Consider the following 16,033-nt stretch of genomic DNA (forward strand, 5'->3'; position numbering starts at 1 on the left):
TGCCACCTTTCTTTGGTGATCATTAAGTTTGTTTTCTACATCTGTGAGTCGTTTTCTGTTTTGTAAATAAGTTAGTTTCTATCATTTCTTTTTTAGATTCTGTATGTAGGTGACATCGTGTGGTATCTGTCTACATTCTGACTTGTTTAGATTCTGTATGTAGGTGACATTGTGTGGTATCTGTCTACATTCTGACTTGTTTAGATTCTGTATGTAGGTGACATCGTGTGGTATCTGTCTACATTCTGACTTGTTTAGATTCTATATGTAGGTGACATCGTGTGGTATCTGTCTACATTCTGACTCGTTTCCCTTAGTATGATCCTCGTTAGGTCCGACTGTGTTGCTGCAAATGGCAGCATTTCATTCTTTTCATGCTGCGTAGTATTCCATTTTATGTATTTCCTATTCTTGGCGTTAGGATAGTGTCTCAAAATGTTCAAAAGTGATTTCTTATATGACGCAATAGATATTTAGAACTCCTGAAAAAAAATTTTCAAAGGCCTGTTTTAAAAGAGATTACTTAAGAACCCAAGGTATATGAGATAATAAAATCCTCACAGTACAACAGGAAGCACCAGTAGTAGTGAAACTTCCTTTTCTCTGTTTGCTCGCATCGTGTAGCTTGTGGCATGTCAATTCTCCAGCCAGGGATTGAACCTGGGCTGCCGCGGTGAAAGTGCTGAATCCTGACCACTAGACTTGCAGGGAGCTCCCAGCGATACATATTTTTAAATTAGTTTTTAATGGAGATAATTACCATTGGAGAAGGAAATGGCAACCTACTCCAGTATTCTTGCCTAGAGAATCCCACGGACAGAGAAGCCTGGTGGGCTATAGTCCATAGGTTTGCAGAAAGTCGGATATGACTGAGCAACTGTCACTCATGTAGTTGGAAGAATTAATGCAGAAAGATCCCATTAAACCCTAGGCCAATGCAGGAGACATAAGAGACACAGCTTTGATCCATGGGTCGGGAAGGTCCCCTGAAGGAGCAACCCACTCCAGTATTCTTGCCTGGAGAACCCCATGGCCAGAGGAGTCTGGCAGGCTACAGTCCCTAGGGTCACAAAGAGTCAGATGCGACTGAATCGGCTTAGCGGCTTAGCATGCATGCACATGCCATTACCACTAGCAATGTATTAGTGATAATCTCGCCTCATCTTCACCAGCATTTGATCTTGTCATTACTTTTTATCCGAGCCATTCTATTAAATCTGTACAGATACATCATTTTTAAAATTTAAGACTTTTTTTGAGGAGTTTAAATTTCACAGCAAAACTGAGGGGAAGTTACAGAGATTTCCGATATACTTCTCCCACAATACATAGTCTCCCACATTATCAGCACTGCCCACCAGAGCATCAGATTTGTTACAACTGACGAATCTGGAATGACCCATCAGTATCATTCTAAGTCTGTAGTCTGCATTGGGCTTCACTCTTGGTGGTGTGCATTCTGTGGGTTTGAATTAGTGTATAATGACCTATGCCCATCATTATGGCATCATATATGGCATTTTTTACTAAGATATTCTGTGCTCCACACATTAGTGCATCCCCCAGCCCCAGCTGTTGGTGGCCGTGGTCCTTTTACTGTCTCTTTATATAGTTTTGCCTGGTACAGAGTGTCACGTGGTTGGAATCGTGCGTTATGCAGCCCTTCAGACTGGCTTCTCTCGATTAATGATGTACTTTTAAGAGTCCTCCATGTCTTCAGTGGTCTAGTGGCTTGTTTTGAGTTCTGAAACGTATTCTCTTGTACAGTTATCCTTTCTTCTGCTGACTGACATATTGGTTGCTTCCCAGTTTTGACAGTTATGAATAAAGCTGCTGTAAATATCCATGTGTGGGCTTTTATGTGAGCGTAAGTTTTCAACTCCTTTGGGTAAATACCAAGGAATAGGATTGCTGGATCCCATGGTAAAAGTATGCTTAGTTTGCAGGGAACTGCCAGCCTGTCTTCCAGAGTGGCTGCCCATTGTGCGTGCCCGTCAGTAATTCCAGGCCACAGCCTCGCCAACAGGTGGCGGTGGCAGTGTTCTGGGGTTTGGCCTTCCTCGTAAACGTCTAATACTGTCTCATTGTTGTTTCAGCTTCCATTTTCCTGATAGTATAGAATGTGAAGCACTTTCTCACATGCTTATTTGTCATCTGTATATCTGTAAGGTATCTGTTAAGGTCTTTGGCTCATTTTTAAAGAAGTTTGCTTATTTTCTTATTACTGATATTTAAGAGATCTTCGTATATGTTGGATAACAGTCCTTTATCAGATATGTCATTTGTATATCTTTTCTCCTAGTCTGTGGCTTATCTTCTCATGTATTTGATCAATTTTTTTAAATTGATGTATAATTGATTTACAGTGTTGTATTAACTTCTCCTATACAGCAAAGTGCTTTAGTTATACACGAATATACTTTAAAAAAATGCTCTCTTCTGACAAACCATGGTGGTTTGTCAGAGTACTGAATATAGTTCTCTATGTTATGCAGTAGGACCACGTTGCCTATGATCGCTTCTATGATTTTTAAGCATGTGGTTTTACATTTAAGTCTTTAGGCCATTTTAAGTTTATTTTGTGTGTGGTGAGCGTGTTGTAACTTCATCGATTTACATGCACTGTCCAGCTTTCCCAGAAGCATTTGCTAAAGAGACTGTCTTTTTCCAAACTGTCTGTAATCTATTATTAACTTGCTTTCAACAGTGCGTGGCACAGTTCTTTCAGATACTAATATACTAAATATGACAGCATCTTCAAGATGTTTCTCACCGCTGCTACCTGTTTTCTTGTGGCTTTAAGATGGGCAAATTAATTTGAAATTCCTATTAGGGACAGCCTTGAAGGGTAAAACTCTAAAGGAGGAATGAAGAGGTCTACTATCTTTCTACTGGTGTATATTGGAAGATTTGAGGGCTTACACGTATTCGGTAGTCCTTGTCAGAAAACTTGCCCTAGCTCTAAGCACACGATCCTCACAATAGGCACACAGCTTGCTTCCAGCTGTCACCTTGATTTGATTTATTCTCTAGGCAGAGATCTGATTTTAGCTATATTCCGTTTGAGATTTAAAATAAATTAAGATTCTGCTTCAGTCATGTTAATTCATTTTAGGCTCTGCATTTCTGGACCGACATATCTGTACTTTGTGAGGTGGACAGTTTACTGTAAAATAAAATGAGTGCCATGGATCGTAATAATTTGAAAGCATTTTGAATTTGGTTTTTGCTTCCAAAAACTTCCTTTAATTTTGTAAATGCTAATGTTTAACAACTACTGTGATGACTCAAAATCCGTTTAGTTTCCTAATTCTTATAGTTCTGAAAGACTCTTATAAAGAGGAAAATGAAGAAAGGAACATAATCTACACATATACAGGATATGATTTCCTTCACAGTCTTTATTTCTTAGAGTAGTTGAAATAATTTATATTAAATGTGTTCTCTTTTAGTATTGTACTTCTGCTAAGCCAAAAACAGACACTTGAAGAGCTGAAACAGTCAGTCCAGCAGCTGAGATGCACCGAGGCAAAGTTTACAGCACAGAAAGAATTGCTGGAGCAAAAAGTGCAAGAAAATGATGGGAAAGAGCCACCTCCAGTAGTCAATTATGAAGAAGACGCACGATCCGTTACATCTATGGTAAGCCAAAGCGTAAACAGATGAGAAAGTTGAAAGAGTTGTATACAGGTAATAAGTGAATACAAAAATTATTTTTGGTTGCTATAACAAGTTATTACTCTTGTTAATATGCAGGTCCTATTAAACTTGTGTGTAAATGCAAAATAAACTTGTCGGTCACCTCAGGTCACCTGGAGAACACTTTCAGAAACCACCTGTAGAGTCAGAGGAAAAAGCTCTTCTCTTGCCTTTAAATCTGAAAACAAAGACTGCAATTGTTTTTATTCCTGGGATACAGCAGGAAGGTAGGGTGTTATTCTTAAGGTAGAAATAAGAAAAAGATATTTATTGATTTTTTCTTATTAAGAACAGTAGAAGTTTATCTGAGATTGATGATGTTTTTGCTGTTTTCACAATACAAAACATTGATTTTGCTTATAAAGATTTTTTCTTATAAATATCTTTTAACTACAATAAACACATTTAAATCTAGCAACTAGTAATTCAACTTTATTTTATATAGATTTATTAACTGTTTAAGAATGCTTAGTGTAAGTACTTTTTCTCTCTTCCCCTTCCTTTCCTCCTTCTTTCCTCTTACGTTGATTGTTTCTATCAACGGACAATTTTGACACCCACCGGTCATTTGGAAATATCTTCAGACATGTTTGATTTTCCCAGCTGGTGGATGCTTTTGGTATCTAGTTGATAGAGGCCAGTGATGCTGCTAAATATCACACAATGCCCATCACAGCCCCTCTCTTCTTATTCCCAACAAAAAAATACTCAGCCTCACATATTAACAGTGCCAGGGCTGAAAAGGACTGAGCTGTGTCCTTGGTTTTCTCTGTGAGTAACTGAGTAACTGGATGCAGTCCATGAGTAGAACTGTTACAGTTAATGATGCTATAGAAGTATTTGAATAATTTTTAGTTCATGTTATTCTAAATAGTACCATTTAGCTGTTAAATGAATTCATAGGAAATGTCTCCATAGGAAAAAAGATTGCATTTGAAATTTCCAATTCCAGATAAATCTGGATATGAATATGAAGTGTTTAAGTTATTGTGATTATTGCAATTTTTAAATTAATTGAGCCATAGTGATCTATGCAATACATTGTGAAGTATAATTCTTTGCTCTCCTTATTGTCCTGCCAGATAATAAGGATCTTATTATATAGACCAAGGCCCCTACTAGGTTAATTTTCTTATTTCATGATTTTTGGTAACTATCTGGTATATGTCTTTTTTTTTTTTTTCCAGAGAAACTTCTGAAGGTCATTCTTTTGCTTGGCTTTCAAACCTTAGTAAAGCTTTTATTCTCTGAGTATGGTTTATAATATTTCCTTGTCCCCATGTGGCTGTGGAAGTGGTTCCTTCATAGCCTGATTTAGTGGTAGATTGTCACTAAATGGTAACGTATCCCCATTTTATAACTACAACTAGAATATAGAGTTTGCAATTTAAAATATAATAGTTCATTAAGTATTTCATTAAGAACTCATAATCCTTTAGAGTTTTATCTTTGATAATCATTGAAGAAGAGGTTTTTCAATAAATGAATAAATAGTGTTTTAAAGAGTATATATAATACTGTGATCCCAAGTGGCATTAGTGGTAAAAACCCTCCTGCCAGTACAGGAGAAACAAGAGATCTGGTTTGATCCCTGGGTTGGGAAGGTCCCCTAGAAGGGGGCATGGAAACCCACTCCAGTGTCCTTGCCTGGAGAATCCCTTGGACAGAGGAGCCTGACTGGCAATGGTCCATAGGGTCGCAAAGAATTGGACCCAACTGAAATACAACATAGTACAGTTTAAGAGACTAAACTGCTTTCTGGTACTTTCAGACCTTCTCCTGTACCCATTTATTAAATGATGATAATATCTTATGAACGTTTAGAAAGTGATATCAGGTGTCTCATTTTATTCAATTTATTTTAAATAGCTGAAATGCTGTGTGTTTCTATACATCTTATCTATTCACTGAAGTAATGCCTTTAGTAAGTCTTTAAGGAATTTACAAAGAAATGCTGTGTGTAGTTTAAGGTAATAAAGTAACATTTTATATATCAAACAGGACATTCCACCAATTGATGCCAATTGATGAGATTCTACAGTATGTTTTATAAACAAGTAAAAACTATTTTCAGTTAGTAGTTCTTACAACTAAGTAATATTCCCACATATACCAATGAAATCTTTGCATAATTCAGCCTTTCAGTAATAATTAGAATATAACTTTTCATTTTATTCAAAAAGCCAAAATATTAAAACTATAAATCGTTTTTCCCCAAATGTCTGTTTAAGCATTATGAGTAATTTTACCAAAATGCTTGAAATTCAGGTAAGCAGGCCCATTGGTTTTTCCTGTTTATAAATTCTATCTTTACAAATGATATCTTTGTATTTCAATAAGGGAAATTTAGTTGAGTATTGGAAGAATTGGAAGAACTAAAAATTAAACCGTAATATAGTGAAAAATAGTAAAGCTTGGCCTAAATATTATTTAAGAGCAAGTTATTAACTATTCTGTGCTGTACTTAGTCTCTCAGTTGTGTCTGACTGTTTGTGACCCCATGGACTGTAACCTGCCAGGCTCCTCTGTCAATGGGATTCTGCAGACAAGAAAACCAGAGTGGGTTGCCATGCCCTCCTCCAGGGAATCTTCTCAACCCAGGGATCAAACCCAGGTCTCCCGCATTGCAGGTTGATTCTTTACCATCTGAGTCACCAGGGAAGCCCAAGAATATTGGAGTGAATAGCCTGTCCCTTCTCCAGAGGATCTTCCCAACCCAGGAATTGAACCGGGGTCTCCTACATTGCAGGTGGATTCTTTATTAGCTGAGCTAATAAACTATTAACTATTCTACATTTCCTAATTAATGGCAATGTTAACCAAAATACAGACTCCTCAGTGGTGATTGCTTCTGTGAAAGAGCGTCCTTAAGGAACTGTACTGCTGAGATGGGCCATGGATTGTATATTCTTAAAAAATTCCAAGGTGATTCAGATAATCATGGTTAGAAGTCTCGTTAGGCTGTTAGATGTATTGACATTTATTTCAACTTTGTAATTTTATGAGAATAAACAGATCTAAAGAATTGTGTAGGCAAGTAATATAAACATCTTTGCCAGGATAGCAAGAATGAAAGTCGCTCAGTTGTGTCTACCTCTTCGTGACCCCGCTCCTCTGTGCATGTAATTTTCCAGGCAAGAACACTGGAGTGGGTAGCCATTCCCTCTTCTAGGGGATCTTCCCGAGCCAGGGGTTGAACCCGATTCCCCTTCATTGCGGGCAGATTCTTTGCCGTCTGAGTCACCAGGGAAGCTGATCCTCTAATGTTGTCTTTTTCACCTAAGTCTAATTTTGGCCAAAATACCAAGGAGGAAATGATAAATATTAAGTATTGAAAAGTAAGGGCTTCTTTAGTAGCTCAGACAGTAGAGACTCTGCCTGCAAAGCAGGAGACATGAGTTCTATTCCTGGAAAAAGAAATAGCTACCCACTACAGTATTCTTGCCTAGAGAATTTCGTGGACAGAGGAGACTTGCAGGCTGCAGTCCATGGAGTCACAAAGAATCTACACGACTGAGCAACTAACAGACAACAAAAACAACACTGCACAGTAATTACCTATTATTTGTGGACACGTGTGTTTCATTTATACATTTAAAGCAGTATTTATTGATCACCTACTATGTGTCAAAGATATTTTTATATGCTTGTAATATATCAGTGCATAAAACTAATGAAGACTCTTAGGAGTTACATTCTGTGGTGAGTGGCACTTAATAAATAAACTGTATATTATATTGTAATTGTAATTGAATGAATGCTCAGTCGTGTCCGACTCTTTGTGACCCCATGGAGTACCAGGCTCCTCCGTCCATGGGATTTTCCAGGCAATAGTACTGGAGTGGGTTGCCATTTCCTTCTCCAGGGGATCTTCCCTATCCAGGGATTAAACCCGAGTCTTCCGAATTGTAGACACACGCTTTACCATCTGAGCCACCGGAGAAGTCTATATATCATATTGGAAGATGCTAAATGCCAGGGCATAAAGACAAAGCAGGGTGGGGGGTCGGGGGCCCAGTGGCTCAGAGGTTGAGATACAATTTTGTTTTTTGGGATACAATTTTAAATGGAAATAAAGATAAGCACCTTTGAGAAAGTGACATTTTAATATTAACAATGTTCTTTTTAATGAAAAAAATGAAATAATAGGTAAATAGTCATCACAGAATCTCTGCTTGGTGGAAATTTTTTTCTATTATTTTTCTTAATTTTCAAGATTTCTGAAAACAACATATGCTGCTTTAATAACTACAAATGTGTGAGTGTTATTAAATAAATACAATATATTCCTACTGCATAAAATAAAAATAGTAGATAAAATAAAATACCTCATAGTCCTGCTTAGCGTTCAAAGGCATCCAGTGATCAATTTTTTACACAAGAAAGTGACATTTGAACCAAACCTTGAACTGGGAAGCTAGTAAACTGCTTAATTTCCAGGAGAAGAACATTCTAGTCAGAGGATGTGTTTATGTCAAAGACAAAGGCAGGGACCTATCTAGACTAAACTGCTTAATTTCCAGGAGAAGAACATTCTAGTCAGAGGATGTGTTTATGTCAAAGACAAAGGCAGGGACCTATCTGGACTGTCCAGGGTATAGTGAGGAGCTCTGAGCAGGGGCAAGGTAAGAGGAGAGGGAATGAGAGTGAGAAGCGATGAGAGCAGGTCTCAGGTCCCGGGAGCATAATGAAGATGCTGCTGCTGCTAAGTCGCTCAGTCGTGTCCGACTCTGTGCGACCCCATGGATGGCAGCCCACCAGGCTCCCCTATCCCTGGGATTCTCTAGGCAAGAGCACTGGAGTGGGTGCCATTGCCTTCTCCAGCATAATGAAGGGTCATGCGTTTTCTCTGAATGAAAGGGAAGCCGCTGGATGAGGAGGTTATAACAGAAGATGGACATACTGTGACTTGTGATTTCAGTGATCGCTGTGTCGATAATATACTTAAAGGTGATAAGGTTGGAAGAACAGGGCTTTTGCCACACCCGGGAGATAGATGATGACACACTGAGGGTGGTGTCATGGGAGGCCGTGAGAGGTGATTCGTTTCTGAGTGTGGTTTGATGACTGAAAGTGAAAGTGAAGTTGCTCACTCGTGTCTGACTCTTTGCGACCCCATGGACTATATTATAGCCCACCAGGCTCCTCTGTCCATGGAATTTCCCAGGCAAGAATACTGGAGTGGGTTGCCATTTCTCCAGGGGATCTTCCCGACCCAGGGATCAAACCCGGGCCTCCTGCATTGCAAGCAGACAGTTTTACCAGCTGAGCCACCAGAGAAGCCCATGAGCTTTCCTGTGGGTTTAGTCCGGGGTATGAGAGAGAAGATTCGAGAACAGTTTTCAGGTTTGAGGAGGAGCTCTAGAGGAACAGTGTTTGTTTCCAGTGTGGGGTAGGACTGCACAGAGTGGCCTTGATGAGGAAGAGCAAGGGTTCTGTTTGTCTTTCCAAAAAAAGAGAGAAAAATAAAAGAAACACCCAACCAGTGTGGAAATTTGGTAGTTCCAGAGCACGTTTTGGACTGGAGATATACATTTGAGAGTTGCAGGCATCAAATGGTGTTTAAAACTATTTGACCATAGAAGGTCACCAAGTGAAGGAGGCAGAGAAGAAAAGGGAAGCAAGGGCTGCTCTCTGGGGCGCTGCAAGTTAGGTCCGGACAAGGAGGAGTCGGCATAAACTGAGGAGGAGTGCCCAGTGAGGGGGCAGAAAGTCGAGAGTTCGGTGTCCTCGAAACACGCTCCAAGGAGAAACGAGTTCTGTGGTTTTGGACCTGCCAGGTTAGGGCACTTCCTGATTTGACTGCAGGACTTTGCTGAACTTTCTGTATCAAATGGCCAAGAGAACTATAGCACAGAATGCTCTCTCTCTGGAAATACTGGTCCCATCCTTTCTCAATCCTTTTTCAGAGTGTCCTGAAGGGACCACTGTGCAATGGAAACTGTACTTTGAGAAGTGAATTAGAAGACAAATCCTTTCTTATCTAATTGAGTTATTGACTGATTAAATGTGCTGTTAATGCTAAAGGCATTTTGTGTTGTTTCAGTGCTCTATGGACCCAAGGATTATTTTATCTTATTCTTCAATTTTAGCTCTGCAGGCAGAAGAATCTGCCTTTTGGGGCAGAGTATAAGGGTAAACTCTTTGTTGGCTGCCCTTGGATAATGATGGCAATACCAAGATTTCTAGTCCCTGACTAAATATTGCCTGACTTGACTCTCTTGCTTTCTCTCTCAATCTGTTAAAAAGTATTACATGATTGTTTTTAGCTCTCTAGTTGTAAAACATGATAAATTTTCAACCAGTGTCTGTTGAATTGAGGAATTGCACTTCCTTTTTATTCCAGAGTAATCTAATTATCTTACTTTATAGCAGTGTGTACATTAGGCCAAATATAATGATTTTTGTTCAATCTCCTTTATATGTCAAATATAGCTAGAATGGATGGCACCATGGAATGAGTTCTTTTTAAATGTTTTTAGCTATACTGTAAGATAATTGCCTTTACTTTGATGTTTCTGAAGTTGTACACTTTAAGCCCTTTTACTAGCGTAATGCACAATATAAATTTATCTTCTCTATGTATTTTATTGATTTATGCTTAATTGAACAGCACTGTCAGTAAAATCCTGTTTTGTTACGTTTCAACCAACAAAATATCTTGTTTGTTGACTAAATATTATCTGCCGTTACAATTCAGTGATAATTTGTTTTAGCACAGTGTTCAATGTATTTCCAGTTTTTATAGTTAGTCCCTGAATTGGAATGCTGTCAATTGAGATTTCATATTGACAACATTATTGCAGCTTTATCTGTTTTCATCATCAGGTACATTTTCTTTCGTTAAACATAGAAGTTAAATGTTAATTCCAAGCTTTACTGTCAAATGTGCTGAGCAAAGTGCCAGACTGAGACCAGGAGACCTGAGCTGAGCTTTGCCTCGGTTGTGGGGCTCTTGGGAGGCTACTTAACCTTTCTGAGTTGGTTTTTCTTCCCATAGAAGGAGCAAATGTGTACCCAACTTGTCTGCCAGGATTTCTGTGACACTGAAATGAGATTATGTATTTTATGTTTTATGAAATAGTGTTAAAACACGTTTCTACTTCATTTCTTTTTCTAATAATGTACCTTAGTTCACATTTAAATTAATTTGTTAGATACTTACTGAGTTCTTAATTATGAATTATAGATATTTCTGTTGGATTATCGTTTGTATTTCTTATTTATGAAGGCAAACATTGTAATTAATTTCTCTGAATATGTAGAACATATGCGCGCACAGGGGTCTAAGTGTCCTTTTGTGAGTCCTCAGTTCCCTACCTCAGAGGTAACTTTCCAGAAGCATTGTATGCAGATATAAACATGAATTTATACCACATGTTTTCTGCTCTTTTGACATAAATGGTAAAGCATATAACAATACTGTTTACTTTTCTGCTCAATATATTTTAAGTATCATTTACAACAGTGAATATATACTTCTTTTTTTCATTTATTTGTTCAACAAATAAGTATTTATTTCATGTCAGCTATCAGGTACCACTCTAAGTTCTGAGGATGCAGTAGTGAACAAAATAAACTTTTTTTTGTTCTCATGGACCTTGCACTCTTAACTGAAGCAGACAGACAGTAAATTTATATTTCTATATGTGTGTGTATACACACACACACACACACACACACATGTAGTCAGGTGGTGGTAAGTTCTTTGGAGAAAATAAAACAATGGAAGAAGAGGGTATGAAGGAGACAGACAGTAAATTTATATACATGTATATAGTGTCAGGTGGTGGTAAGTTCTTTGGAGAAAAATGAAGCGGGAAGGAAGAAGAGGGTGCTGGGAGGTGTTTTATATGGATGGTGGTCGAATATGGCTTCACTGATCAAGGTGTTTACACAGAGATCTGAAATGACGAAGGAGCAAACGGTGGGATTGCCTGGGGTGAGGATATTTCAGGCGGTGGGAAAAGCCGCGGGAAGGCTCTGGGGCAGGAGTTTGCTTCTTGTGTTGGTGGAGCACCCAGGACGGCCATGAGCTTGGAGCCGGATGAAGCAGGGGAGGGTCGGGGAAACGGCCAGTGTTCAGATCACACAGCCGCACAGACCATGGTGAGCACTGTGATGCTGACTCAGGGACATAAGATTCTGAGCAAAGAATGACATGTGTACATGGTTTATAATATTTTGTTATTAAGACAGTTTTGGTGAAATCCTATACTTTTTCTATGTATATAAATGGAGATTATATGTAAGATCCATTTTAGAGGGTTTTGTGCAGTTTATATAGGTTTAGATTTTACTTTAAAATAATTTAAAAGTTTCTTAATCTGAGAACAATGTAAGTTATGGATATTAATTACTATATTAATATTGACATTAGTGTTTCAGTCTTATAGATGAATACATTCTTGCTTTCAGCTTCCCTTTGGCATAGATTTTTATAATGCTCATCTTTTAGTAGCTCTCTAGTTTATTAAATTATTAGATTCTCCAGTGGATCTGATACTTAAAGAGTATTTAGAGATACATGCTTTATGTAATTGATGGACAGATTTTTAATTTATAAAACAAAGATGTTAGGAGGTGATAATGATTACATTATAAAAAATTTGTTGATTTTTCCAAATGATTCAGGTCAAGATTCCTTAACGAATATTCTAACCACAGGGGAACCACCAATCAAAACTACAGTGATATATTACCTTACTCTGATCAGAATGGCCCTTATCAAAAGAACAATAGATAACAGTGTTTGGCAAGGATGTGAATGGGCAGGAATGCTTTGGCACTGTGGGTGGGAATATTAATTGGTTCAGCCCCTGTGGATAACGGTATGGAGGTTCCTCAAAAAATTAAAAATAGAACTGCCACATAATTCAGTAATTCCATTTCTGTGTATTTATTCGGAATCAAAGGACATGAAAACACTAACTTGGAAAGGTAGCCTGCACCCCATGTTCCCAGCAGCTTCCCAGCTGGCACGAGTGGTATAGAATCCGCCTGCTGCTGCAGGAGACAGAGGCTCAGTCCCTGGGTCGGGAAGATCCCCTGGAGAAGGGCATGGCACCCCACTCCAGGATCCTTGCCTGGAAAATCCCCTGGACGGAGGAGCCTGGCGGGCTGCAGTCCATGGGGTTGCACAGAGTCGGGCACGACTGAGCGACTTTCCATGTAGCACAAAGGGCAGAGAAAGATGTGGAAACTTGAGTCAAACTGGCATGATTTTCATTGTGTTTAAGTAGATTTCTGCCTCCCCCCACCTTAGGTCAATTTCATCTGTAAAATGCGGTTAGTAACATGCCCTTCATAGGATTGTCGGCAAAGGCACTTTATAGAGCTCTGGATGGAGTTAGGAAGGAAGGTGTTCAGCGCACAGTCGGTTTTTGTCCCCTTTCTTTTCCTTCTTCCCTCCCTTTCTCGTTTTCCTCTTTTCTTCTGTGTCTTGCACTTTTGTCCCTGTTTCTCCTCTTCCTGCCTTTGCCTTCTTAGTAAACACAGTCAAACAACTTGCATGAGTATTTATTGTGTGCCATGGATGGAGACATCCTAAAGTAAAACAAAGTCTCCGTACTGAAAAATCTACATTCAGCAGGCAGAAAGTTGTAATGAACAATTGATTAACAAGAAAACATCAGAGTTAAGGGCTATGATGAAACTGGTCGTTAATATTCCTCAGATTTTTGCCTTTACCCCAAGGCCTTCTGTTCTTTGTAGTTATGTTATCTGTGGGTTTTTTTTCCTTCTGTCGTGATTTAAACGTTAACTTATGACCCCCATATCTACTTGTCCAAGGAAATTAGGAATACTGAAATATTACTCAAGACAAAGATAAAAAATAAAAGCAGAGAAGTTAAGTGCAATATGCAGATTCACACAAAAAGTTTAAATTAATACAGATTTTAATTTATTGACAATTTCATTATTCATACACTAATTAGATTTCATTTTTGTGTATTTTTTGGACTGTTTACTTATAGAAGTAGTGTTAACTGACATTCTCTGTTATTTAAAATTAAAAAAAACTAAACTATCTTATGGTAGTTTAATACAGATACATTAATTGTAAAGACAGAGGAGAGATCTCATCATATGAAGAACAAAAAAGACTTTTAAGTACATGACTAATTTGTTATAATAATTGTGAATAATAAAATTGCTAATAGTTTCTATTGATATGAATACATAATACATTATGTATTTTTTCCATAATACATTAATGGTCTTGTGTTTTTTTGCACCCATTAAAAATAGGTCAGTCAAAGCAACTACTTGGCATATGAACTTTTACATGTCATGTTTAGGACATTCTTTTAAATTTTAAAAATTATCTAATTTCCTCAACCTGAAAAAAGTTATTTCCGTCTCTACAACTTATTTGCTAATTCCTGTATTAAGTTGAATAGTATTCGTCTTGAAATTCATCTGAGAATATATCATTTTTTGATTTGAATTATAGGCAGACAGTTGACCTTGCATGTGGTAAGGAATTCATATATTTTTATCTCCAAAGCCTTACATCTTAAATTTTGAAAATTATTTTATGACATATTAATTTCTTTAATTTAATTGAAAGGTTTAATAAAGACGACATGTGAATATTATGATTGATTGCTTCATTTGGTACCTAATGATAGAATTTTAAATCCTAATAAATTTTCTCTTTTGTTATAGTATTCTGTAGAAAATTATTTCTTAGTATTAATATTTAAAAGATTAAGATTCAAGTGTTCATTTTTAAAATCATTGTTTTATTGCAAATTCCAGGCAAATGATAAAATCTTGAACTAAGGAAGATTTTCTCTGTCAGAATATATCTAGAGATCTTTTAGAGTAGAGTCTAATTCTTGCAGATACATTCTCAGAATTGCTTAAAAATCATTTAATCCTTGGAAGGAGAGATAACTCTATCAGAAAGAAATCATTTATACTCCTGCTGTGTATTTACTGTGTGGTAAATGTTAGAGGCGGAGAAGGCAACGGCACCCCACTCCAGTACTCTTGCCTGGAAAATCCCATGGGTGGAGGAGCCTGGTGGGCTGCAGTCCATGGGGTCGCACAGAGTCGGACACGACTGAGCAACTTCACTTTCACTTTTCACTTTCATGCGTTGGAGAAGGAAATGGCAACCCACTCCAGTGTTCTTGCCTGGAGAATCCCAGGGATGGGGGAGCCTGGTGGGCTGCTGTCTATGGGGTCGCACAGAGTCGGACATGACTGAAGCGACTTAGCAGCAGCAGCAGATGTTACAGGGGCTACAGGAGAAGATAAACAAATTCAGATCCTTTCATCTGCCTTCATTTTGAAACTTGAGTGTTTCTTTCATGGACAACATTTCTCCCTTCCTTTCTCTTTTGCAAACAAGCCATAATTAACTGTAGTGCTTGCTGTGAGAGTGTTGCATCCTTCAGAGTGTTTTGGGGTTGAAAAAAGTTTGAGGACTATTGGGCAAAGAATTTTGTCTTATAGAGCTCTTTTTTTAAATTTTTTAAATTTTATTTTATTTTTAAGCTTTACATAATTGTATTAGTTTTGCCAAATATCAAAATGAATCCACCACAGGTATACATGTGTTCCCCATCCTGAACCCTCCTCCCTCCTCCCTCCCCATACCATCCCTCTGGGTCGTCCCAGTGCACTAGCCCCAAGCATCCAGTATCCTGCATCGAACCTGGACTGGCATCTCGTTTTATACATGATATTTTACATGTTTCAATGCCATTCTCCCAGATCTTCCCACCCTCTCCCTCTCCCACAGAGTCCATATAGAGCTCTTTTAAAGTTCTGAATGCCCCTTGTGAAAGTAGCATATTAAGCATTGTGAGATAATAAAATGTACCTCAAATCAAGGCTTGGGGGACTAAACAGAGTGGCAGTCACCCTGAATGTGGGCAGTGCTAGCATGGAAAAAGACCCTTTGAATGAAGTCCTAATATAGATAGCTAAGCTAGAGAGTGGGTGTTGGTGTTAGAAAGGAAACTCAGAAATTGCTGGAGATGAATTTAGTTTCTTTCATAATTTTGTCCTTAGGCCTGTCCCTTTCCTTTTTCAGAAGTAATTTAGGTTGAGAAAGGTGGGGAAAAAATTAGGATAGAGGAGAAAGCTAAAGGAAAAGGTCTTAAAATTTTGGAAAGGAGAACTGACCTCTTTTTCTGTGATATAACCAGAAATGGTAGAGGGCTGCAGGTGGAAACACATGGGCTTAGCGAGAGCAAGGAGCATGTGGGGTAGGTGGGCCAGAAAGGCGAGCGGCGGCGGGTTCAGAGGCCAGTGAGCGAAGGACTAAGAGCAGGGTTGGTCAAACAGGATCAGGTTGGTGAGGGAAGGAAGACAAGAA

General features: G+C 38.3%; 1 protein-coding gene across 4 annotated transcripts in view; it reads left to right on the forward strand.

Moving 5' to 3' along the window:
* FER (FER tyrosine kinase) overlaps positions 1-16,033 on the forward strand; it is a 456,972-nt gene that overhangs the window by 149,951 nt on the left and 290,988 nt on the right. For all 4 annotated transcript variants that reach the window (XM_070794110.1, XM_070794112.1, XM_070794113.1 and 1 more), the window contains one exon: positions 3,453-3,642. In XM_070794110.1, coding sequence (XP_070650211.1) covers positions 3,453-3,642 — 190 coding nt within the window. The remainder of the gene's footprint in view (positions 1-3,452; positions 3,643-16,033) is intronic.

This window comes from Bos indicus, chromosome 7, assembly GCF_029378745.1.
Source record: "Bos indicus isolate NIAB-ARS_2022 breed Sahiwal x Tharparkar chromosome 7, NIAB-ARS_B.indTharparkar_mat_pri_1.0, whole genome shotgun sequence".
In the NCBI taxonomy this organism is placed as follows: Eukaryota; Metazoa; Chordata; class Mammalia; order Artiodactyla; family Bovidae; genus Bos; species Bos indicus.